General features: G+C 58.5%; 4 protein-coding genes across 4 annotated transcripts in view; 2 read left to right on the top strand and 2 right to left on the bottom strand.

Moving 5' to 3' along the window:
* Positions 1-2057: 2057 nt before the first annotated feature.
* Positions 2058-6168, bottom strand: VOLCADRAFT_95716 (uncharacterized protein; the record flags this gene model as incomplete). Its single annotated transcript, XM_002954793.1, has 4 exons — positions 2058-2134; positions 3651-4089; positions 4740-5345; positions 5512-6168. 4 exons carry the CDS (start codon positions 6166-6168, stop codon positions 2058-2060), a joined length of 1779 nt encoding a protein of 592 aa, XP_002954839.1.
* A 959-nt stretch (positions 6169-7127) lies between these two features.
* VOLCADRAFT_95715 (uncharacterized protein) lies at positions 7128-14513 on the top strand (the record flags this gene model as incomplete). The annotated part of the gene is made up of 14 exons (XM_002954844.1): positions 7128-7304; positions 7887-7972; positions 8368-8482; positions 8844-9084; positions 9483-9580; positions 10034-10163; positions 10724-10801; positions 11198-11281; positions 11403-11483; positions 12001-12301; positions 12641-12758; positions 13045-13851; positions 14088-14150; positions 14409-14513. 14 exons carry the CDS (start codon positions 7128-7130, stop codon positions 14511-14513), a joined length of 2484 nt encoding a protein of 827 aa, XP_002954890.1.
* Positions 14514-16287: 1774 nt separating this feature from the next.
* On the bottom strand, positions 16288-17836 carry VOLCADRAFT_106561 (uncharacterized protein; the record flags this gene model as incomplete). The annotated part of the gene is made up of 3 exons (XM_002954792.1): positions 17231-17836; positions 16677-16820; positions 16288-16427 (listed from the first exon to the last, which is right to left on the bottom strand). Exons 1-3 carry the CDS (start codon positions 17748-17750, stop codon positions 16288-16290), a joined length of 804 nt encoding a protein of 267 aa, XP_002954838.1. The 5' UTR covers positions 17751-17836.
* Positions 17837-17958: 122 nt separating this feature from the next.
* Positions 17959-24081, top strand: part of VOLCADRAFT_95713 (uncharacterized protein) — a gene marked incomplete at both ends in the record, with an annotated part of 13643 nt that continues 7520 nt past the window's right edge. Inside the window, 13 exons of the mRNA XM_002954843.1 lie at positions 17959-18105; positions 18172-18275; positions 18380-18452; positions 18560-18599; positions 18666-18730; positions 19090-19214; positions 19886-19964; positions 20399-20545; positions 20668-20757; positions 21544-21665; positions 22032-22308; positions 22623-22787; positions 23478-23609. Of these exons, the coding sequence (XP_002954889.1) occupies positions 17959-18105; positions 18172-18275; positions 18380-18452; positions 18560-18599; positions 18666-18730; positions 19090-19214; positions 19886-19964; positions 20399-20545; positions 20668-20757; positions 21544-21665; positions 22032-22308; positions 22623-22787; positions 23478-23609 (1566 nt within the window). The remainder of the gene's footprint in view (positions 18106-18171; positions 18276-18379; positions 18453-18559; positions 18600-18665; positions 18731-19089; positions 19215-19885; positions 19965-20398; positions 20546-20667; positions 20758-21543; positions 21666-22031; positions 22309-22622; positions 22788-23477; positions 23610-24081) is intronic.

Here is a 24081-nt window from a genome sequence, read left to right as displayed (position 1 = left end):
CCCTCGCCACCTTCCCTCCCCATCTTCCCTCCCTCCCCTCAGGACGGCGCTACCCCGTTGTACCTGTCTGCGGAGAAGGGCCATGTGGAGGCGGTCAAGTACCTGCTCTCAGTGGGGGCGGACAAGAACAAGGCGGATAACGTACGAGGCCGGGGGTGGAGGGGGCGGGGTTGTGAGATGGGAAGGAAACACAGCAATAGACACGCAGGACCAATCGAAATGATTGCGTCAATCGCAGCTCCCCCTGCCCCCTGAGGTGACTTATCTCTCCCTTGCCCTCCGCCCGCTGTCTCCTTGCCTGGGTCCGGAGGTTGACACATCTCCCCTGCCCTCCCCTTGCTCCCCTTGGTACACTCTTGCCCTGGCAGCAGCTTCACTCGTTCGTGGTTCGTCTTTCCCTCCCCCTGCCCTCTTTCGTTCTATCATTACGAGGACTCCCCCTCCCTCGTCTCTTAATACTACCTAGTATTAGATGCGATTTCGTTCTATGCAACGCCAACCTCAACACCCAACCCCGTGTCCCTGGCGCCTGGCGCCCCTCAGATGGGCAAGCGGCCCGCGGACGTGGCCAAGAAGAACGTTGTTGACTTGCTCACCGGTGCAGCGCCCGCTGCATCCTGAGGAGAGTCCGATGCAACAGCGAACACCATGAGCACCACTACCGCCACTACCGCCACTACCGCCACATCCAGACTGAACACAGCCACAGCCAGAACCCCGGCCTTGTCCTCGGCGTCGGCGTCGGGCTCGTAGATGAACTTTGCGGTTTTTGTTCGTGGTTTGCTTAGCGGTTGGGAGCCCTGGGCCCATACACGTCCCTGTTGCTTGCTGTTGATGCGGCTCTTACTGCTTGCGGCGATGTGAGAGGCGGAGCGTGGGGAGCCGGTTTGTGGTGGGGGGAGGTGCGATGGTTGGCAGCGGGCGTGGCAGCAGGCGAGTTCGTGAGGTGCTTCGAGCTGTGGGATTTCTTGTGTGTGTGTGTGTGTGTGTGTGTGTAGCCAGACGGATTGGGGGATTGGAGGCATTGCGCCTTGCCTCCCCCTGCGGGTCCCTTGCTTCCCCGTTCCGGAATGGGGCGGATGTTAAGATCGGCAGTGCCGCAGCCCTGTATCGGTCGTTTGCGGAGAAGAGAAGGTGGGCGTGTGGGGGGGCCTTCTATGCGGGTACTTGAAACGCGTGCGTAAAATGATTTTTATGGACATGGACTGGGAAGCCGGAATTTTGCTGTACCTATGAAGCTGACACAGTATTCTATTTAACGGCGGGAGTAATAAGCGTGTTGGGGGGCTTGGACGAATATGGTCAAGTCTTCTTGTCGTTACCATCTTTGTGCGCGTGATAGTCTCCACGTCAGTAGTGGACAAGGGGCGGATGCGACCTCACGAGAGGTGGTGGTACTAGTGGTGGTGATGGTGGTGGTGGTGGTGGTGGTGGTGATGGTGGTGGTGGTGATGGTGGTGGTGATGGTGGTGGTGTAGGGAAAGGAGGAAGTACGCAAAAGGAGGTTGTTGCCTTACCGGACCCGAAGGTCCGCTCGCCGCCGGGCGAGGTGAGCTGTTGCTTGATACCATTGTTTCTCTTCAGCCAGGTGCCGTTAGATTTTTGCCATAAGGAGGGGGGAGATGTAGCGGGGGGCACACAGCCTGTGTCTTTCATTCATCGCTGGGTCTCGTTAATAGGGGAGTCAACCGCCGCCGGGTGCCCGCGGCGGCCAGGAGGTATGTGGACCCAAATCAAATTGGCGCATCCTTGCATTCCGTGTCCCCCCCGTCGGTTCATCTCCTCCTTGCTTGTGGCTAGTCGAAAAGCCTCGAACCTGGTTTCCTGCTACTTTTTTTATTGTTCATTAACTTGGGTGTTTGGGGTGCGTGTGGGCAGGAGGGGCCTGCAGGTAAATAGACTTGTGTATCATGACGGAGCTCACTGCGTTGATTGCTGTTGATCGCTGACTGCTGTTGCTAACCGCAATGTATTCATCCACCACGAGAAATGAAAGGCGCATAACGTCGGCTGGTGTTGCTTCCTCATGGGCTTCGATGTGCTATTTTCTTGGGTTTTCACAGTGTGTGTGTGTGTGGGGGGGGAGAATGAAGGCCCACATGTAGACTGATATAGACCGGGGGTGAGGAATCTTCTGGTGGGGGTATAGACGGAGGAGGGGGGGTGCCTGAGAGGCACACGTGTGATAGATTATTCCTGTGAAAAAGACTCATTAATCAACTTGAAGGCTTTGTCTGGGAACTGGTGACCAAATGCTTCCACCTTCATCACACTACCTTGTCATTATCCGTGTGCATATATAACATCCGCGCAGAGTCTTTGCCGGCGCTGCGTCAATCCGTGCAAAGTCTTCCTTGCAATGTCTTATTAACCCATACCGCACATGCAAGATTCTCGTGGTGGTAAGGGGAAATCCGGCAGTGTTTGACGTGGCAACGTTCATGCATGCCTCCTGATAATGCCCTTGCCCATGCCATGTCTTCATGGAGCGATACGGCATATGTTTAGACTTAAGTGTAAGTGCGTAAAGGCAGCCACGGCAGACACTGCCTCATTGCCTGTGTGCTTTCTAAACGACATGCAATTGTGTGACCAAATGGCGAGGCAAAGTCATTTTAACTTCCACGCGACCGGCTACACACGAATTCACACACCTTGCGGTGATTTCGATGAAGCTCATGCATTTGCACTGACTCGACACATATCAGACGCGTCGCCAGCAGCCGCATCCCACGTGCCGACACAGTACCGCTATCTACTCCATGTTTCAAGCATGTTACCCAAAGTTTCAGGTGGCCTCCCTGCCATCACCCCGACCACCACCGACACAGAAAATCTCGATGGAGAACTAACAACTCCGAAAAACCGCTGCTTTATAGATTACCTCTTTCCCCTCTTTCCCTCTTGGCTCTTCCAGATCCGCCACAAACATGCGCTGCTGTTCTCCGGCGTAATTATCTAAAGTCCTGCGGTCAGCTTTCGCCTGAGGTCAGGCACTCTATAGTGGATTGGGGCGCACACGCCTCACTCAGCCTGCTATCTCTCTCCCCCGGGGTCCCCCCACATGCACGGTTGCCACAAAGCCACATAGTTGAATGATACCAGTATTTTAGTACAGCAGTATTACGCCACCATCCATTCAGTCGCCATCATCAAGTTGCAGCGCTGCAACCTCCGCCCGCTCCTCCACGCACAGAAGAAAAAAGATTTTCTTCCAGCGCAGGTGGGCCTATGATGACGACGGCTACGATGGGGCTATAAATTCAGCAAATTGTCCGTCACGCTTCCTGATCCGCCGGCAGCTGTAGCAGCAGCTGTAGCAGCAGCAGCAGCAGCAGCAGCAGCACCTTGCTTTGTCGTGTCCCCAGCGACGACAGCAGAGCCCGGCGGTGGCGGCGCCGAACTACGCTTGCCAGTCCCTGCTGCGGCGCCTGCGTCCACAGGCGCCTTACGTGGACCTCCTCCAAGGCCCCCTGCATGTGCACCGGATCCGGCGCTGCTGCCACCAGGGGTCGCCACACCCGCTGACGCTGCTCGCCCAGTCGCCGGCGTGTGAACCCTAGGGTGCAGCCCCATTGCTGGTGTTCCGTGTCCCAACGATGCGACGGCTGCGCTGCGATAACTCGCGCGAAGCTGTTTATCCAGCTCACCACGGCCCAGGTCAGCGGCCTTGGCGGCAGCGGCGGCCGCCGCCGCGGCAGCAGCAGCAGCAGCGTGTCCGCCGCCACCACCACCACCACCACCACCGCCACGTCCGCTGCCACCACCTCGATGGTGGTGGCCGTGCTGGCCACCACCACGTGGGCCGCCCCCGCCGGCGATGGCTGTGCGTGGCGTGAGACCTGCCTTTATGTTCGCCGCAAGCTGCCGTGCCGCTGGCGAAAGTGGCACAGCCAGCGGCGTTTTGCCTCCGGTGGCGCCAGCGCGTGCGGTGGCGCCCGCTCCGCCACCAGTGCCCGTCGCGGCCCGTCGCAACGCCGTGAGGAGCGGCGTGGAGCCGCGGGCGGTGATGGCCCTGCCAGCCGCGGTGCCGCTGCCCGCCTTCGCTGCCGCCAGGCGGTGGGCCGCCTGCTCTCGCTCCGACATACCCTATGGACATTACAGGCGAGGCACGAAGTCTTTGCTCAAGAACTACGTGACAATCAAAAAACATTTTCTTCGCAGAGCAAGTTGCTGCTTTACATTTTTTAGTTTCTAACCAAATGACCCTATGTAACACTATGTGCCCAATCACTCCCATCCGACAGCCAACAGTCACAGGAGATGCTATTACAGTCCCGCAGCCGGTGGCTGTATTTCGCCATCGTGCTGACCTGCGTACCTGTCTTGGCCCTACACGCAACTGCAACAACACAACACGCACGTTCTCCATCACATCGTCCCGCAGTGTAGGGCCCGGGCCCGGGCCCGGGCCCGACCCGACCTGACCGACCTCGCGCGGTGCAGCACGGACACTACTATTTCACATATTGCCGCCGCATCCATCCATGGTAAATAAGTGATGATGACGACCGTTGACCATCGCAACCGCGAACATTTACGTCTTCACAGTCTCAATCTCCCCCTTCTCTGGAGCCCGAACCTCAGCTCCGCGATCCGCAATCCGCTTTTAGTGAACCGCTTTCACGCATGCTGTCTTGCATCGCACGGTTTTTTCCCATCCCGGGGTCATTTAAGGAAACTGCCCGGCATCCGCACCCTCGAGCCGGGCCCCGAGCCAGGGCCGCCACCCTCCGCACCTGCACCCGGAAGCTCGGTCCGCCCCCCACCATCGCCTCCAGGTCTACCGGCATATCGTCTGCACCCAGACGTAGCGGCGTCGATTCAATGTCGCCCCACGTCATCAATGGAGACGCCATGACGTCCTCCAGAGCTGGAGTAGCCATCGGCGCGTAGCCCACCGTGCCAATCAGCCCGCCGGGCATCGGCGCGCCCGCTGGCGCACCGGCGGCTGCTGCGGCCGCGGCGGCAGCGGCGGCTGCCGCCGCCGCATCTTCACCGTTGGCAAGAGCCGCGGCGGCGGCGGCAGCCGCTGCCGCCACTGGCGCCGCCACCGTCAGTGGTGGCGCCTCAGGCGGCGCCTTGAGCCTCGTGCCAGCACGATTGATTTCCTTGGGCGGGCCGAGGGCTCGATCTGCCAGCTCTTTAGCTGAGAAGGGCACCTCAGGACGTTGGCTGGAGTCATAGAAGAGGGCGTTGACCACGGGTTCCGGAGCGGGCAACAACGTCATGGGCATCTGTCCCGAAGTGCCGTACTCGTCCGAGGGCCGGTCCTTGGGACCCTCTAGCAGCAGCTGCCGGGTTTCGGGGTCGCGCGGGTCGGGGCGTTCCAAATGGTGCCGCACCTGTGCCGTACGTGACAAACACAATCACTTTCTCAATCATTAGTCGCAGCAGTAATGTACGTAGGGCATCATCAAGCTGCAATCATTGTAGGTCATGGCTGCGTATATACATGGCTGCGTACGTACGTACATACATACATACATACATACATGCATGCATGCATACCTTTGCACGTTTCCGCCGGTTGTCCTCTTGGAGGATAGCCTGGAAGGAGGCATTGTCCTCGGATGTGTAGCGACTGAGGAACGCGTCCAGGCTGAGATCGTCGGGGGTTGCCGTCGCCGAGGTAGCTCCCCCAGCGACGGCAGCGACGTTGGCCGCTGCTGCGGCGGCGGCGGCTTCCGTTCCCGTGCCGCCGCCACCCACAGCAGGCGTCATGGCGGGGGTACGCAGCAGTGCAGTTCCTGGCGTGGCTGTTGCCCAGCCGGCGCCGTTGCCTGGCGTGTGGAAGGGCGGAAGCAGGCCTGGAGTGTCGCCGCCGATGCTGCCTGGAGCTGGTGTGGCGCCAGCAGCTGCAGCAACAGCAGCAGCTGCTGCTGCGCGACGGCGTGCGATGTTGCGCTGTGCGCGCTGCATTTCACGAATGTCGCCGCTGTTGACAGCGCGAAGCCATTCTAGCTGGTTCACCATCTTAGGCAGCTCCGGGAAGTAGTCGCGCTCGATGATGGCTTCAAGCTGCTGTGTGTATGTGTCCTCGTCCAGTACGATGGGCTGTTTCGGCTTGGGAGCAGGTGCCGCGCCGGGCGGTCGAGGCGGAGGGGGCGGCATCAGGCGACGAAGCTCCTCATCGCGCGAAGACGCGGCGTTACTGACAAGCGCCATCGTTGTCGGTCACTGCTCGGCTAGGGACGCCTTGCGGAGCTTTGTCCCGGAATGACCCCTAGATGGAAGCCTTTCGATAAAGCTCCTCAGATTTCGCCCAAGCAGCTGAAGACACCTAGTTATATGAAATACCTATGTGCACATGAGCTCAGGCTAGAGTTATCAACTTCAGATAATGCAGAAGCTGTGGTAGACCAGGGGGTTCCCCTCGGACCTGGGTGTTGAACGATAGCAGTTCCTGCATAGGGTTGTGGCTATATCGAAGTATGCACTTCAAGACGTTTAGAGCGTTGCACGCATAGCAGGGACAAGACTTAACTCAAAACAGTTTGCTTCGTCAATCCTGTGAAAATTGGGCTATACCTGCTATGCCCTTGGGTTGTAAAACGTCCAGATATGCTAAGTATCTATCCGTTTTGGCAACATGGAGTACAGTTGCAGCATTTGTCATGTTGAAATCGTGCATTGTCGTGTTGGTGTATTATGGCAAGTGCAGCCATATATTGCTATAAGACGCTATATTTGATCTTTTTGCTTCTGTCCTGAACACATACGGACAAAATGCTGTAGTCTTCTCTGCGGAGTTCAGTTGATGCTTCTCACAATTTATCAGCATGGGGCAATGCCGTCTTTGAGGCCGGTTTTCCAAAGTAACTCTTGAGATAAAATTGTGCTTACTTGCATGTCTGCTGAAGCAGTTTCAACCCTTTCGGTGTTTCCCCGGCCAACCGAAGCATGGACCCAGTTGGCTCAATCGTCTTTTTGGTGTACCAACGCCACCAAAAGCTCGTAACGAGCATACACGCATTACTCTCTTTGGTTGACATGCTTGGGGCTTGCTCGCCCTGAGTCGCAGTGGTGCTCTTGCTGCTGCATGCCTTGCACGCGGCGCTATACGGGCACCAAACAGCTGGCGCAGCCTTCGACACCGTTCGAACGAGCCATATGATCGCTACTCAATGGCGGAACTGCTTCATTACAGCAAATCGGGCGTCCAGGGGCCCATGGCAAACGCCCCGCCAGCCCAGCACGTGCGTGTCAATCCCCACCTGGCCCCCTTCACGCCTCCTTGGGTACCCGCCAGTCCGGAACCCCAGGCAGATTTCGCAGTGGACGCGGGTGTACGACACAAGCAGGTACGATGGTACGACACTTCGATTGAGGGGAACTTATTCAGTGAATCCCTGCGGGTTTTGGAGCGGGCGGTTTTGGTCGCTGGGGTCTAAAACGTCCAAGTCCTTTCCACCCAGGATGATTCGCAACGAGGGGCTCTTCCCACCACGGTGCCTTTTGCACTCTCTCTCTCTCTCTTGACAATAAGTTGTTGGGTTCGTTGGCTTATGTTGTGGGGTTCGTTGGATTCTGTTGTTGGGTTTGTTGAATTATACACCGGCGCGGTCAATCCCTAGGGCCAAGCCCTCTAACTCCTCCATGCACTTTCACGAAGTACATTCATCCATTGCTTCATTGATTGCAATATATGATATTCGTTGCAGCCTATTGACGGGGAAAAGCCCCTCGTTGCGAATATCATGTCCCCGAGGTTAGGTTAGATCAGTGCTTCCCAGGGAGGAGCAAGAATAAAGAAATGGCTGAAGGCCTTATAGTCCATCCCTTTTTAGTTACGTGCTTATCCTTCTGTCCTTCTGTCCACCTGTCCGTTTGTCCATCTGTCCGCCGGTCTGTCTGTCTATCTGTCTGTCTGCCCATTGCCCCAGGTGGAAGGGTACGTGGGCGCCTCTGCTGCCGCGGCGGCAGCTCTGGGGGATGACCAGATAGGCCGGGAGAAGCGCCGTACACCCTCGTGAGTCGTACCGGCCTGAAACCCGGGGTTTAATACTTTTCCTCCCACCTCCCCTCCCCCTCCCCCTCCCGTTCCTCCTCTCCTCCCCTGCACACACATACGCACATACACACATACACGCGAATGGGGCAAAAGGTGGGAGGCAGGGTGGGCGAGATGGCGGGATGCCGGCTGGGGGTGTGGGTATGGGTTGGGCTGGAGCTCCCCCTTTACGATGAGGGGTGGGGGCCAGCTGGGGTTGTAGTCATCCCCGTGATGTGTTCTTCAATTTCCCCTGTTGCATGTATGTATGTATGTATGTATGTATGTTTCACCCGCCCCGGATATCACCTTCTGCCAATCCTCCTAAACCCTACTTTCCCCCCTTTCTCCCCCCCTCCCCCCCACCCGGGCAGGGGCCCTGCAGCCCCCTACCAGAAGGCGGCTGCTCAGAGATCTGCGGAGAGGGCCATAAGGCCCTGGGACCCCATATCGGGGGCGGGGGAGCGGGCGGGGGCGGCCTTGCTGCAGGTGTGTGTTGTGTGTTGTGGGGGGAGGGGGGAGGGGAATGGGAAAAGAGGGGGGAGGGCAGCTAGGAGCTGAGGTGAGGTGAGGTAGGTGAGGTGGGTTGGGAGGCGAGACGGATGAGCGGGAAAGGGCCTGGGTGGTGGTTGCGGTGGTTGGTGGTGTTTTGCTTGGCAGGTGGGTGGTTGGGTGGTTGGGTAGTTGGGAGACCGGAACGGACCTGGATAGGCACGGGACGTCTGGTACGGGTCTGTTGGGTGCCGCAAACGCTTTTGAAGTTTAGTTCTTTCGTCCTTCATCATCAATGGATGCTTAGCCGCGTAACATGCCGTACACTTTACACCGTGCGCCGTACACCGTAATCCAGGTGCCAGGCAGCAACGCCGGCGTGGCTGCATTCGCAGCGCCCGACGTGCCCGCGTTGTTCGTACCGCCGCCGCCGTCGGCGGTGGCGGCGGTGGCGGCGGCGGCAGGGCGGGTGGCTCGCGGCGGACAGGGTCAACGCGCCGCGGCGGGGGCGGTATCCGCCGCTGCCGGGGCACCCCCCCGGGAGCTATGGGCGGCGGCGCTGTTCCAGCAGCCACCCAAGTATTGTACGGCATGCAGAGGTGGGTGGGTCGGGTTGGAGGGCGCTTCGGGCCGGATTACAGCCGCTGCTGCTCCCTCTCCGCGATAGGCTGTTGGTAGCCGATGTGGGGGTGATGATGAGGTGGTGTGCCACCCCTGCTACAGCTCGATGTTTGTCTGTCTGTCATTCGGCTGTTTGGCTCGCGTGGCGGAGGTGAGAGGATCTCCGTGTCTGTTTGTGTGTGTGTGTGTGTGTCTGTGTGTCTGTGTACGTGTATATGTATGTCTTGTTGAAGGACACGCGACGATGGTCATGGTGGTGGTGGTGGTGGTGAATAAATGACCATATGTTTATGCGTATGTATGTCCGTATGTATCTCTTCGTGTCATCGCGCGTGTGTGTATGTGCATATGTGTTTTGGAACCTGTGATTTTGCAGGTGGCCACGATCCTGCCAAGGTTGGCAACCCGGAGTGGCAGCCGTACAGTCCTGCCGTACGACTGGGTAACCTACAAATGCTAGATACCAAGTTCCGGGTGGGTGTGTGTGTGTCGGGTTCGGATAAGGCCCTCGGGCTCTGAAGGGAAAGTTGAGGCTTGGGTGGTGGTTCAATAACCGTTGAGGGGGGTTGCGGTATTCCTGGCGCGGGGGTCCTTGGGGGGGGGGAGGTTGGGAAGGTGGGGGAGACTGACTCCCACACACGCCACACACGCCGTTCATACACACACGTAACCCCACTCGCCCCTTGGAGGCTTCTCGTGCGGTTCCCGGGCCACTCCCACCTACTACCCTCCAACTACTAACCACCGTTCCGCATTCCTCGGGGGAGGGGGGGAAGCGTTGTTTTCCAGGTGCCTTTTCTCCCGGCGCCTCAACGCGTATGTTTGTCTGTATCTCCAACCCACACCCCGCACCCCCGATCCCGGCCCTCCGTTCCCCCCCCACCCACACACGCTCCCCGCAAAACACACACGTCGTGTGTTTTTCAGCGCGCCATGGTGAAGGGCCAGCTGTGCTTCCGCCTGAGTGAATCGCTGTGGGATCCCGTACGGTGGGTCGTACAGCCCGCCGTAATGCCCCCGGTGCAGTTCCGGCAGCAGCTGGCACTGGCCTTCGATGGTGCGTGTGTGTGGGAGGGTGTGTGGGAGGGTGTGTGGGAGGGTGTGTGGGAGGGTGTGTGGGAGGGTGTGTGGGAGGGTGTGTGGGAGGGTGTGTGGGAGGGTGTGTGGGAGGGTGTGTGGGAGGGTGTGTGGGAGGGTGTGTGGGAGGGTGTGTGGGAGGGTGTGTGGGAGGGTGTGGTTTCGGGGCTGGTGGCATGGGTTAGGGCTGCTTGATGCTCCCTGGTGGGGCTGCGATGGGGCGGTGTGGAGGGAGGGGGAAAGACGGACTGCCACGTCTGTAAAGCCGTCGAGGCCGTGTATCCCTCTCTCTTCTCTGTCTGGTACCCCCGGGGGGCACCGGGTGCTGTTGGATCAGTGCAACGGAGGCAGTCGTGGTTGCCCGTGGCAGCCCAACCAACCCCGCCAACCCCCCAACCAACCCCCCAACCAACTCCGCCGCTCCAGAGCCCAACCTTCCAAACCCCCTTCCCCCCTTTCTTCCCGGGACCCTAAAACCATTTTGAAAGTCTTCACACACACACCCCGCCCCGCAATGTTTTCTGTCCCATCCCCGGCCAGGTGTACGAGAAGGCCACGAGCCGTTTCGCTTCCTCGCCAGTCGTGCCGCAGAGGCCCTCCTGGCGGCTGCTTCGACCCGTGGGTCGCTCGCCCTCAGTGTTGCGGGGGCGGTTCCGGAGCTGGTCGCCCCTTTGAAGCTGTGTCTCAACACCATGCAGCCCCAACTGGTCGGAGGGCTGCTGCTGCTGCTCATCAGGTTATCACCCGGGCCCTCCCTGGGGTAGACGTGTGCGTGTGTGTGTGCGTGTGTGTGTGCGTGTGTGTGTATGTGCGTGTAAGAGAGAGGAGGGTTTTGCTCGGGTGGGGGACTTTTAGTACTGGGCTTCGGGGGCTGGGTTGAGTGCCTGGGGGTTGCTGCTTACTGCCGTACTTAACAATCAACTATCTTACACACGCAATCCGTTATGCTGCTTTATGTACATATGTTCCCTCTGCCTCCCCTCCCCCCCATCTCCCTCCCCCCGGCCCTTACAGCAGTTTGCGGCTTTGGTTGCCGGCAGGCAATCCTTGCATCATATGATCCCCCACTCCCTACACTCTTACACACCCTCAGCCGAGGTTCGCGAACCCCGCCCAAAACACACACACACACACACACGCATGTTTGCACGCAGGTTGCTCCGAGTGCACCCCTCCCTGGCCCCCGCCCTGGGCCCCCACTGCCGCCACCTGCTGCCAGTCCTGGCTGTGTTTCGGAGCCACCGGAGCCCCCTGGAGCTGCCCTGTCCCGTGTGCCTGCCACCTACCGGCAGTTTCTCCGGTGAGTGAGGGGTGTGAGTGAGGGGTGAGTGAGGGGGTGAGTGAGGGGTGTGAGTGAGGTGTGTGAGTTAGGGGTGTGAGTGAGGTGTGAGTTAGGGATGTGAGTGAGGGGTGAGTGAGGGGGTGAGTGAGGGGGTGAGTGAGGGGTGTGAGTGAGGGGGTGAGTGAGGGGTGAGTGAGGGGGTGAGTGAGGGGTGAGTGAGGGGTGTGAGTGAGGGGTGTGAGTGAGGTGTGAGTATGTCTGTGTGGAAGATTTGGAGTTGGGGGTGTTAGGCTGGTTGGCTGTATGGTTTGTGCGGCGGTGGAGGGGCCAGGGAAGCGGACGGTCTCACGCGATAAGGGGGGAACTCAAAGGGGGAGGCGGCGGTCCTCACCTCCTCCCCCTCCTCTTGTTTTTCTTTTCCTTCTCCTTTCCTTCGTTACCTTGTTCAGCTGCAGACCTTTTCTTTTCTGTGCGTGTCCCCCCCTTTCCCCCCCTCCCCCTCCTCCTCCCCCTCCCCGCGGGGTGGCGGCCCCAGGTTCCGGAGCGCCCCATGGGTCGGTCAGCCGGGCTTGCAAGGTGTGTGGTGCGCCTGTGTATCGGGAGTGGGACAGAGCGGCGGCGCGGGAGGCGGCGGCGGCGGAACCGCTGGTTTGGGGGACACCAGCGCTGGCGGCGGCGGCGGCGGCAGCCGTGGCGCCGGCGGGTAATGGTGCCGCGGGGGGCGGCAGGTCCGGAAAGCCGGGTTCAGCAGCAGCTGTAGCGGCTGGGCCTTCGGCTGCAGCGGCGGATCCGTCGGCAGTAGCTGCCACGCGGTTACCCGGGAGGATGTGCCAGAGGTGCGGTACAGGGAGCAGACTGGGTGGGAAGTTTTCGCATCCCCGTGGTGCGTGTATGTTGTTACCGGGTGGTATAGCTTCACCAGCGGCCCCCTTTCCCTTGGAGGCAGTTCCCTGCTCTCCCCTGCGAGAGGGGCACCTCACCCCATCCGACTTCAGAATGTATTCGTTGGTTTAGCATCACCACGCGGGTTCATCCAACCAAATCTAGCGGATCAACGGCGCCTCAACGTGGTGTATGTATGAGGTTGGGGTTGGGGCGGAAAAAGCATGTGGCGGTGCGGTGTTGTACTGCCTATTCTCAATCTTGCGTGGTTATGTCCGTATGTCCGTATGTAGGTACACGTTGGAGGCGCTTATCGAGGAGGTGTTGGGTCTCCTTGCGGCAGGGGGGGGTGAGGAGGTGCGACGTGCCATCCGCAGCTACGTGCCGGGTTTCACCTACTACCCCCCCCAGGTGCGGGGGTGCGTTGAGGAAGCTCGTACAGAAAACCGTGTGCCGTACACAGCCACGCCCTACGTGCCTCAAGTCCCCTGCCGCCCGCACGAGTGTCCGTACATGTAGTACTACACATTGCCGAGAAATTTGCATGCGAATCCAACAACATCTAAGCTCGGTGGCAGCTCCTCCCCCCCCAGCCAACACACACGACAACATACACAAAACATGCCCATGCCACGGTATTTTGTTATGACGGACCCTCGTCTCAGCTCGTACTGCATGGCTGTACATTGCCGTACAGGACCAACCACCGTGCCGCACGGTAGAGGAGCTCCTGGAGGAGTCCTGGAAGGAGGCTGCTGTACGGCAGCTCAATGGCGACGTACGGCCACGTCTACGGCGACCCAAGAGTGCACCGCCGCCGCCTACCCGGAGGGCCCGGTGGGGGCCGGGTCCCTCTCCTCCGGGGCGGCCATCAACAGCCCGTAGCAGCGGCAGCAGATCACAACAACAACAGCAGCAGCAACATGACCGCCAACGGCAGCCGGCGCCAGGGGCTGTACGGTCCTCGGCTGTGGTGGTGGTGGTGAGCAGCGCCACCGCCGTTGCAGCGCCGGGAGGTTCCCAACCCCGGGGCCGGCGGGAAGAAGGTGCAGATGGGAAGACATCACCATCACCACCGCCAGCAACAACAACAGCACCCTCGCCAGCAGCCGGGAGACGTCGAGGCCGGCAACCTGCTACGACGACGCGACGGCGACAAAGTGAAGGGGGTGGTGATGGTGAAGGTGATGGTGGCGGTAACAATAGCGGGTTGCAGCAGCGGAAAGAAGAAGGGGACCTGCTGGCGCGATGGGACGGAATCGAGTTCCGGGATGTGCCGTACAAATGGACGAGAGGCGGGGCGCCGCTGGTGCTGGAAGATGGTGGTGGTGGTGGCGGTAGCGGTGGTGCTAAGTCGACAGCGGCAGTGTTGCGCATCTCCACCCCCGTGCCCGTGTTTGACAGTGTGCATGACCCGCTGTACCGCATGCTGTTGTTGCAGAGTCCCCCGGATTACTCGGGTTGCGGCAGGGCGTGGTGGCGGCGAACAGGGGTCGTGGCATTGGTCAGTAGGGTAACGCTGTGGTGCTTATTTGTTGGGGGGTAAAGGAGAGAGCCAGAGCCCCCGGACCACTGCCATCGCCGTCAGGCTCCGGGAGGCGACGGCGGCCACCGCAAGGCTCCAGGTAGGCAGCAGGGGTTGGCCGCTACGTCACTACAAGGCAGCGGGGGGAGGCGGGGTGTTGGTGGACGCTACCAGTTGGTGGACGCTGCCACTGCCACTGCCACTGCCACTGCCAGGCCCCAGGCAGCGGCGGGCACAGTTCTGGATGTGAGACCTCGGAGGGCCCCCCCCCGGCTGGCGTGAGCCATTCGTGGATGAGGGCGAGGAGCCCCCGGCGGGGGTGCTGGATGAGCTGATGGATGGCTTGGGGGAGCTGCAGACGCAGTTCGACCAGGGCGTGCAGCTTTTGAGGTGGCGCCTACTGATGGAACGGACTTGGAGTGGAGCAGTGGATGCAGCGACGACTGGCAGGAGGACGCGGAGGAGGACGAGGGGGTGGTGATGTCACAACAGTTGGGCAACCGTTGCGCTGCACGCAAACGCTATATTGGCCGCAGGCGCCTGCCCGCGGGGGGGGGGGCGGTGCCGGTGCCGCAGCATGCGTGGCCGTGGTAGGCAACCCTGCGGTGCACGGGCGCAGTGGTGGTGGTGCACGGGGGTAGTGGGCTGGCAAACAGGGTATCGCAATCCTGTGGTGGATGCGGAGTTCAGAGACTCCGAGTCTGGGGACAGCGAGACTGAGGGTGACAGTCTGATATGCCCTCGGAAGGCGGGCGGGAGGAGGAGGAGGAGGAGGTGTTGGTGATGATGCAGCTGCCCCACAACCGCCGCAAGCGAAAGCTGCCCGACCGCCTGGACCGCTTGAGTGCGGCCCTGTCAGTCGTTGCGGCTCTGTCAGCAGCTGGCGGATGCAGGAGGCTTGCTTTCGTATGGCCCGTTACGCCTTCTTCGGGGAGTAACACAACTCCAGAAGGTATAACACACACATATGTATGATGTGTGAAACAGGGGGGTGTATCTTCGCCCGTGGCAGCTACCCTGCGAAACCCTGCCTTCCCCGGTATTTCGGGGCATCCTCATCCAGTCACCCTAGTCAACTTCTCAGTGGATCGCTCAGGTTCCGCACCCACCACCAGCATCCAACGGAATCTGCCGGGTCGACAGCGGCCCAACTCCATTACTGGTCGGCTCGCAGGTTAACTTCATCCCAGGTCACCACCGTCCATCAACTAGGGGCGCAATGCCTTCCACCATCGGAAGGACTATTGACCCTAATGGGTATCGATCCCGGGATCTCCCGGGGGCAATGGTCGCGCGTTACCAGTAGTGCCAAACCCTGTATGTATGTATGTATGTATGTATGTATGTATGTATGTATGTATGTATGTATGTATGTATGTATGTATGTATGTATGTATGTATGTATGTATGTATGTATGTATGTATGTATGTATGTATGTATGACGTTGATTACACTGTGGGCTGAAAAACCGGGGGCCCAGGGCCGAAACACAGCGCGGGGGGCGGGTGCATACGGCTGGTTAGTCTCATGCACTCCGCCCCCGGGTCAGGCCGCACGGGAAACGACGGCCGGCACGCAACAGCGCTCGTTTGGCGCTCCAACTAGACGGGATCTATGCCCGCTGGTCTCCTAACAGAAACGAAGTCACAACTGGGGGGCTCTTCCTGCCGACCGATGTATGTATGTATGTATGGATACTGTTGGCATGCGTGGCTTGTAATGACGCAACCAGCGCCTGCTGACTTCAGCAGGGAACCTATTAGCAGGTGCCCAATAGTTAACTACTGCTTACACACCAACCACCCAACATTAACGAGCGGCTGCGGCCGGCTCACATCGCCACGTGTGGGCTGTGGCAGGACGTCCCTGGAAAGCTAACGACCATGTAAAACCCTATATATACATATATATACATATATACATATATATGTATATACATATATACATATATATGTATATAAATATATACATATATACATATGAAAACTTGAAACTAACCGAAATTAATACCCCGACTCGACCAATATGGGAGCCGGTTTATTAGGCGGGGGCGACCTGAGCACTTCCTCCCTGCGCCTCCACCTCCTCGTCATCATCATCACCGTCGCCTTCATCATCGCCATTGTCATCGCCAGCATCAGGGAAACCCAAAGTTACTTGTACCGGAAGCTGAATTTCGCTGTCCAGCGAAGTGTAAAGTGAAGTCATTTCTCACTTCACTGAAATGAGGTGAAGTGGAGAGTTACTGAGAGCTCCTAGCAGGAAAACCTGCCTTTTTTGTCCCTCTCAACAAGTGATCGCATACACACATACACATATACATACACATACACATACACATACACGTGCATGGGCCTGGGCCTGGGCCGGTGCCGCCTACCAGCCTCATATCTACCCCACCTACGGCCCTAGGGCTACGTGCCCCCTGCGGCTTCATTCGCCTGACAGGGCGCGGGTGCAGGCGCGGGTGTTTGCCTCGCCAGCAGCCACGGCTGAACCCACTTAGCAAACCACTCCTCCGCCTCCGCCACCGTCTTGGACAGCAGGAAAAACCCTGCAGGTTTCGGAGGAAGGGGAGGGGAGGGGAGGGGCGGGGGGGGAAGGTAAGGAAAGAGTGAGGGAGATGTATGTAGCGAGGGTATAAGTAAGCACATTTCGTGTTGAATGTTGAAGTCCCCCCTGGATCCGACAGACAGCCAGGCAGGCAAACAGACAGATAGACAGACAAACAGCCCGTCAATGCCAGCCAACAGTCCCCAGACCAGTTTTTTTTCCAGTGGTCATCCGGCCCAGCCACTCCCACCATGTCCGCGCCTAATGTAGCAGCGGTTCTGTGGGTATGGGTGCAGTCGGAAGAGCGCCTCCAGCTCGGAAAGGTCCTCCGGAGTGGAGAACAGCGTCTCGTGGGAGCTGACAGGGAGACCTAGCTCAGCGGCGTACGACAAACCTGTACGGCGAACGGCGTACGGTGTACAGCAAATTAAGGATGGAGTTGGATGCATGGAGGTTAATGGAAGAGAAAAAGGAGAAGAAAAAAGAAGAAGAAGAGGGGGGAGGAGGAGGAGGAAGTCTCGCAATGTGGAGATAGGGTTCGAACGTGGGTTCCGACTGCAGGGTCCTCCCGTGTTGGTGGTGGTGGAGAGATCCAGTAAGTGGGTGACGGGGGAGAGGGGCAATTTTGAGACGGGGAAAACAGGACAGTGTTGACAGTCTGTGCCGTACAGGCGTATGGCAAGGAGAAGGGACGCTGGAGAGACCAGTTTTGTGGAACAGGTGGCAGCAGAGGCAGCAGCTGTCTGCGATGTTTCCAGATGCAAACTTATGTGTCGTGCAGGTTGCTTTTTGTGCCGTGTGTACCTTCCCCTTCTGCCAGCGCGTGCCCATGCAGCACCACTAACGGTGTATCCTGCCAGCCGTAATCTACCCCACGCGCCAGGGCCGCTGTCAGCAGCGGCGTATCGCTGGATGGTCGAATGGATGGCTCGCGGGAGCGGTACTCAGCAGCCCAAGAGATCCGGTCAAAGGCCGTAACCAAGACAAAATCCTTGTTCGGATCCAAAGCGTGTCCTGGAGGTTTCCCGGACATGCTGACCAGCGCAAGACCCGGAGGCCCTTGGGTCGGCGAATCGCCTGACTGCGCCGAAGCACTTGACATCTCTGTCGCGCCGTGGCGGTGTAAAATTTGAGGGTTTATGGCGCAGTTTCCAGCAACCTGTCCGTCGTTTAGGATGGGCGCTGCGCCCAGCGCCTCCATGCGGCTCATCAAGCGAGACAGGCTATGCAGCTCCGTGTGTGCATCAGTAAGGCACACAAGTTTTCCTACAAAGCGTGTTGTAAACTTGATCCGGGGTCGATCTTCCGTGATAAGTTCGGTCATGGAAGTTGGTCTTGCGTTTTGCTCGTTGAGTTACTTTTGACTGAATTTTCTATGCAGGCTGTATAGCCAGCTTTCTCCTATATATGTATAAGTGATCGTATGGAAGAAATGCCTTTATGGGCATTTTGTTTCTACGCCGACAGCTGTTTTACGGAGATAGGCGTTATTGTGGACCGGCTTTGCGGCTAGAAGCACCTGATAAATCAATATGAGTCAGCCGCTTTCCCAGCAGGATTACAATAGCTTGCTCTCATGCCTGCTTAATGCACTGAACCCGAATCCCGAGGTGCAAAAACAGGCAGAAGCTTACCTTCAGTCTCTCGATAGCCGACCGGGATTCAGCTCAGCGCTAGCTGTAAGCCCCCTAGCGTTCTAGACTTTGCATGGGACATGAATTGATCAGCAATTCCTGCCGCCGCAGGAAATCGTGAGCAATCGCGAGGCAGACCACAGCGCACGCTACTTGGCCTCGGTCCATCTCAAAAACAGCGTTCACAGGAACTGGAAGAAGCGAGTGTCGCATGCGTGAGTTGCGTGCTGTGCCCATGCGGTGCCCATGCTGAGCCTTGCCAGGGCCCCAGTCCGCAACCTTGCACGCTTTTGCTCTTGTGGCCCCTGGTCCTGCGCAGCTCCATCTCACCTGAGGAGAAAGCCCATTTGCGAGCCACGCTCTCGAAGCTCATCCCACAAGATGACAACCAGGTAAATCGCCCTGGCGCGGCTGCAACCCTTTTCAAGTCGCGCTACCTCCCTTGTCACACCCTCATACCCACCCCCCCATTCCACAAGGCGCCTTTGATCTAATACAGAACCACCACCGCCCACCGATCATCTACCGATTATCCTCCAGTACGGGTGTCTGTTCATATCCACACTTGTCCTGTCAGTGTCTTCGCCCTCGGTTTCTCCCTGCAGCGAAGGGTCTGGGGGTGCTGCTTACGAACGCGGGCAGCACGGGCCCCACCCTGCATCAGCGCGCGGTGGGCTTTTGACCTGGCAAAGCAAAACCCCCTTCCTGCCCGTCCTCGGGGCAATCCCCTTCTCCTCCTCCAATTCCTTGCCCGCCCGCCCTCCCTCCTCCGCCCTCCGCCCTCCAGCAGTTGATTCTCCGTCCGTCGGCAGTGAATCCGCTACACCTTGCGTCGTCATCACCATCATCATCATCATCATCATCATCATCATCACCATCACCATCATCACCATCATCACCATCATCACCATCATCACCATCATCATCATCATCATCACCATCACCATCACCATCATCACCATCACCATGTGACTAGGTTCCCTCCCTCCGTCCCCATATCCCTCCTCCTCCCTTCTCCCTCTCCTTTAGATCGCTGTCCAGGTTGCGCTGGTGTACGCCAAGGTGGCCAGGTTCGACTACCCCGCCGAGTGGCCGGGTCTATTCAGCGACCTGATGCTAAACCTGGGCTCGGCTAACCCCCTCACAGTGCGAAGGTAGGCAGCGGGTGAGAGAAGGGGGTGGGGTGAGGAGGAGGTTTCGGCGGCCGGAGGGTGGAGAGATAGAGCCGGGGCTGGGGGGTTTTGACGTATGAGGGTATGGGGAGGAGGGAGGGGGAGGAGCGCGGAGTGAAGCACGCTCTGGCCAAAGTGGGCTTCTCCCCTAGGGTCTCCACGCAGGTCGCGGTCTCCACGGACGCCTTTCGGTCAGTTCTACGTCTGGTACACTCTTGCCCTGGCAGCAGCTTCAATCGTGTGTGGTTCGTCTTTCCCCCCTCCCCCAGTTGTAACTGGAGTCCTCGGCATGCCTGATGTTCAGCCTGCATGTCCCCTTCGATGTGCCCCCCGTGGCTGTGACTGTGGTTGTGGCTGTGGTTGTGCCCGTGTTGTGGGCGGGTCCTTCTGTACGGGACCGGATTGCAAACATACATACCTACATACATACATCAGATTCCGTTGGATGCCGGTGGTGGGTGCTGAACTTGAGCGATCCACTGAGAAGTTGACTAGGGTGACTAGATGGGGGTGCCCCGAAATACCGGGGAAGGCAGGGTTTCGCAGGGTAGCTGCCACAGGGTGAAGATATGACCCCCTGTCCCACACATCATACCTACGTACAAACACGTACTTAAACGCACAGAGGTACATACTTACGCACAAACCGACAGGGTGTACCTGATCCTGCACCACGTGCTCAAGGAGCTCTCTTCAAAGCGCCTCGTCGCGGACCAAGCCAATTTTGCGCAGGTATGACTTAAACCTTATGCTGTACGGCGCAGGAAGGGACGTATGAATCTGTCCTGTCTAGCGTGCGTTCTGGTGTATGAAGGTAGGAGACACACACACACACACACACGCACACGTCCGTATAGCTTCACGTACCGCGTTCTGCAGTCTGCCTGGAGGGCGTTTGAAGCTATACGGACGTGTGTGTGTGTGTGTGTCTCCTACCTTTACAATCTCTTTTCCCCTTCATCATTCATTTCGCCGAATGTGGTGCACTAATGATGCATACAGTCATACATACAGTCATACATACAGTCATACATACAGTCATACATACACGCACGAAAGCGAATGTTGGTCGACAGCTGAGCCGTTGTTTCTTGCATCACCATCATCGCCATCATCACCATCATCATATAATTCGCCCTAACTCCCCGTCCCACATCGTTTCGCAGGTGACTGAGCTGTTGTTCGGCCACGTGTGGGGCCAGTGGTGCTCTGACACGCAGCTGCTGCTGAGCAGCCTGCCCGCGGGGCTGGAGAGCGCCGCACCGCCGCAGCCGCTGCTGCAGAGCTGCGAGAGGTGGATGCTGCTGCTCAAGGTAGGGTAGGGGTGTATGTGTGTGCATGTGGACCTCTGCCTCCGGAACCATCTGGAATCCGTTGTGACCCAGATCTCATACTCTGTCCCGTACTGCCGTACTCCGCACACGTCATCGTACAGATTCTCCGGCGGCTCATCCTGCATGGCTTCCCCTCGGATGCCCGCACCCTCGCTCCCGTGGCCGCGGCTCACAGCTGCTGTCCCCATATGGTGGCGGCGTTGCAGGTGTGTGTGTATCGGTGTGTGTGTACGTATGTGTGTGTTTGTGACATGGGCGTAGCTTGATATGGGTGTAGATTTATGTGTGTGTGTGTGTGTGTGCGTGTGTGTGTGTGCTTCATACACCTCGAGTTGCATTACTTTGTTATGTTGATTACCGTCGGCGAGTTATGCAGAAAACCTTGGCTGCTGAGACACTGTGACGTGGATTATTGGGGAACACTTTGCTTGGTACGGCAATGTACGGCGGCAACACCAACATGAAGGGTGGGAAAAAACACTTGAGCGCTGGTGATGCGTAGGGCCCCTCACGGTGGAGGTGGGGGTAGCAAAGGACGGCAACCCGAGGAGCCGTGTGCGTGGCCATACACACATACATGTCACGACTTAAACCCCCACCCAAAGACCCACCTACCTACCTACCTACCTACCTACCTACCCACCTACCTACCTACCTACCTACCTACAAGCCAAACCTGCGGATTACTTGCACTACCAGCCTTATGAAAGTCATCAAACCAGCAACTCGACCCCACCCCAGTTCACAAACCCCACTCGGCGGGGCCACCTCTCCCAAACAAGATTACCCAAGTCATCATCATCATCACTGCTGGTCAGTATATTTTCCTGAAATGCCACATTCGTCTTCCTCTCCTGGACTATATCCGTCTATACTCCTGGTGATCTGCGCTTCATTCGCCAGTGGTGTGGTTCGTCTCTATCCCCCAATCCCCCCAACCAAACACGGGGGTGGATGTTGTCCGCGTCCGCCTTCAGGGTCTGTTGGATGCTCGTCCCCGCGGCCGCGTCCTTCCTCGCTCCCACCTGCAAGCCATGTTGGAGCGGGCCATTCTCAAGCTGCTGAAGACACTGGCGCAGGTGCTGGAGGTGCACCCCTGGTGGGTGGGTGGGGGGTAGGGGGTGGGGTGGGTAGGGGGTGGGGTGGGTAGGGGGGTTAGGGGGATAGGGGGGTTAGGGGGATAGGGGGGTTAGGGGAATGGGTACGGGGGTGCGGTGGTGGTGATGGTGGGGAAGTAAAACCCTAAGTTTTTAAAAAATCAAAAGAAAATATATACGACTGTCGATACGTTGGATCGTTATCAGTTTTGTTCCATTCTACATTTTGCTTGCACAGACCACCTCTTCCCCCCCCACACACACACACAAACCCCCTTCCCCACAGCCACCAAACCCCCTTCCCCCACACGGTAAAACCCCAATACACACATACCACAACCACGCACAACCGTATATCCCACCACCAGGTCCTTCCATGGTGCGGGTGTGTTACTTCCGACCATGGACATGTGCACGAACCAGCTGCTCGAGGCGGCAGCTGGGGGCCAGGGGAGCGCCGGTGCCGCCGGGGGAACCACAGAGCGGGTCAGTGGCAGCGGCAGTGGCGGGGGTGGGGGTGGGGGGGCAGCGGGCAGCAGCCAGGAACGGCGGCTGACGCAATGCTGCGCGTTGCTCGTCACCGTCATGTCGTGCAAGTCGTACAAGGGATCCACGGGCTCGTTGGACACGTCGGGGCAACCACGGGTACGTACGGCAGTGCGGGGAAAGGCGAGAGGGAGGGGGGATTTCATCAAACTGTTTAGCGACCGAGGGGGAGTCAGTCTGTCAGTCTGTCAGTCACCCTGTCGCCGCTCTGTTGACTGTCGGGGGTAGTGGACTGTCGTCATGTTTTTAGCCAGCTCGGTGAAAAGGCTTGGATGGAAAGGAAACTGCTGCCGAAAAAGCCAAAACAGGCGTTCACACACTCTCGCACACACACACACACACACACTCTCTCTCTCTCACACAACACACACACACATACACACACTCACACACACACACATCTCGTCTTTCAGGACACCAGCCGGGTCAAGCAGATGGCGGCGGAAGTCCGAGCTGCCCTACAGAACTTCTGGGCAGCACCTGTGGCGGCAGGGGGGCCAGCAGCAGCAGCAGGCTGGGCCGCGGGAGGGGTGTGGGCGGCTGGCAGTAGCCGTCTGGTAGCGTTGGTCGGCGCGTTGGTGAGTAAGGGGTTTTGGTGGTGGTGGTGGTGGTGATAGTGCTAATAATGGCCGTGGTGGTTGGGAGGCAGAGGGAAATCAAGGAATTGCAATTTGGGGGAGAGGGCTACACCCCTCTCCTCCAGCGTCACCTCCCCTCCTCCCTTTCGGTCAGTTCCACGTTTGATACTCTCTTGCCCTGGCAGCAGCTTCAATCGTGTGTGGTTCGTCTTTCCCCTCCTCCCTCTCCCTAACATTGCTTTGGGCTTTGGTCTTAAGTGTGTGTGTGTATTTGAGCAATATTCATACGATTCCCCTCCCCCCAACTCTGCGAGAGGGGAGGGGGTCAGATGGCCCCATTTTATGGTTGGGTTTGTTTGGGACCCCTTCCCCGCCGCCGCCGCCATCGAAAGAAATTATTTCCCCTCCCCCCGCCCGATTTGTGGGCTTCCGCTGCAGCAGCTCCACTGCTGTAATCCCGGTGCGACGACCCTCCTGGCCGTTAGTTCCTTCTATAGGTGTGTTAGGAGAGGTTAACATTCGCAGCGTGACATTCGCAGCGTCAAAACGTACTAGTTCATGCGTATAACGCCCTTCCTCTCTCAACTCCTCCATCAGCCTCCACACCGAAACCCCCCACCCCAACGGCCCCCCCCACACACACACACCGGCTCCCTCCCCCCACCCTGGCCCCCGGCCTCACGTCTGTAGGTCTGTCGCCACATGGTGCTGTCCAAGTCCGATCTGGAGCAGTGGCGGGACTCCCCTGAGGAGTTCGCCCACTCGCACGCCGGGGGGGCCTGGCAGGACAGCCTGGCACTGGCGGCGGAACAGCTTTACCTGGTGCTGCTGCAGGTACGTGTGTGTGTGTGTGTGTGTGTGAGTGTGCGCGCGTATGTGTATGTGTATGTGTGTATGTGTGTGCGTGGATGTTTATGTGTGCGTGGATGTTTCTCTTCCTCCATGCAGGCCTTGATCGACTATTTCCTGCTCTTATGATTCCCCTACCTGCCACCTTTTAACCACCTTACCTTTTATACCGCCCCTCAGCCTCCTACGGCGGCTGTTGCTTACCTTTTATACCGCCCCTCAGCCTCCTACGGCGGCTGTTGCTTACCTTTTATACCGCCCCTCAGCCTCCTACGGCGGCTGTTGCTTTGACCTTGCATGTGTTGGCCTCCCTCCCTCCCTCCCTGCTATTTCCCACTTGCCTTTGAAATTGATTTTCCTCCCCCCTCCTGCAGCTGCCGCCACACCTCTCCCCTTTCCCTCCCCTTTCCCTCCCCTTTTCCTCCCCTCCCCCCCCGCCCCCTTC

This window comes from Volvox carteri (assembly GCF_000143455.1).
Source record: "Volvox carteri f. nagariensis unplaced genomic scaffold VOLCAscaffold_46, whole genome shotgun sequence".
Classification (NCBI taxonomy): domain Eukaryota; kingdom Viridiplantae; phylum Chlorophyta; class Chlorophyceae; order Chlamydomonadales; family Volvocaceae; genus Volvox; species Volvox carteri.
Note: the sequence above shows the minus strand (reverse complement) of the source record. Positions and strands in the feature narration are given on the sequence as shown.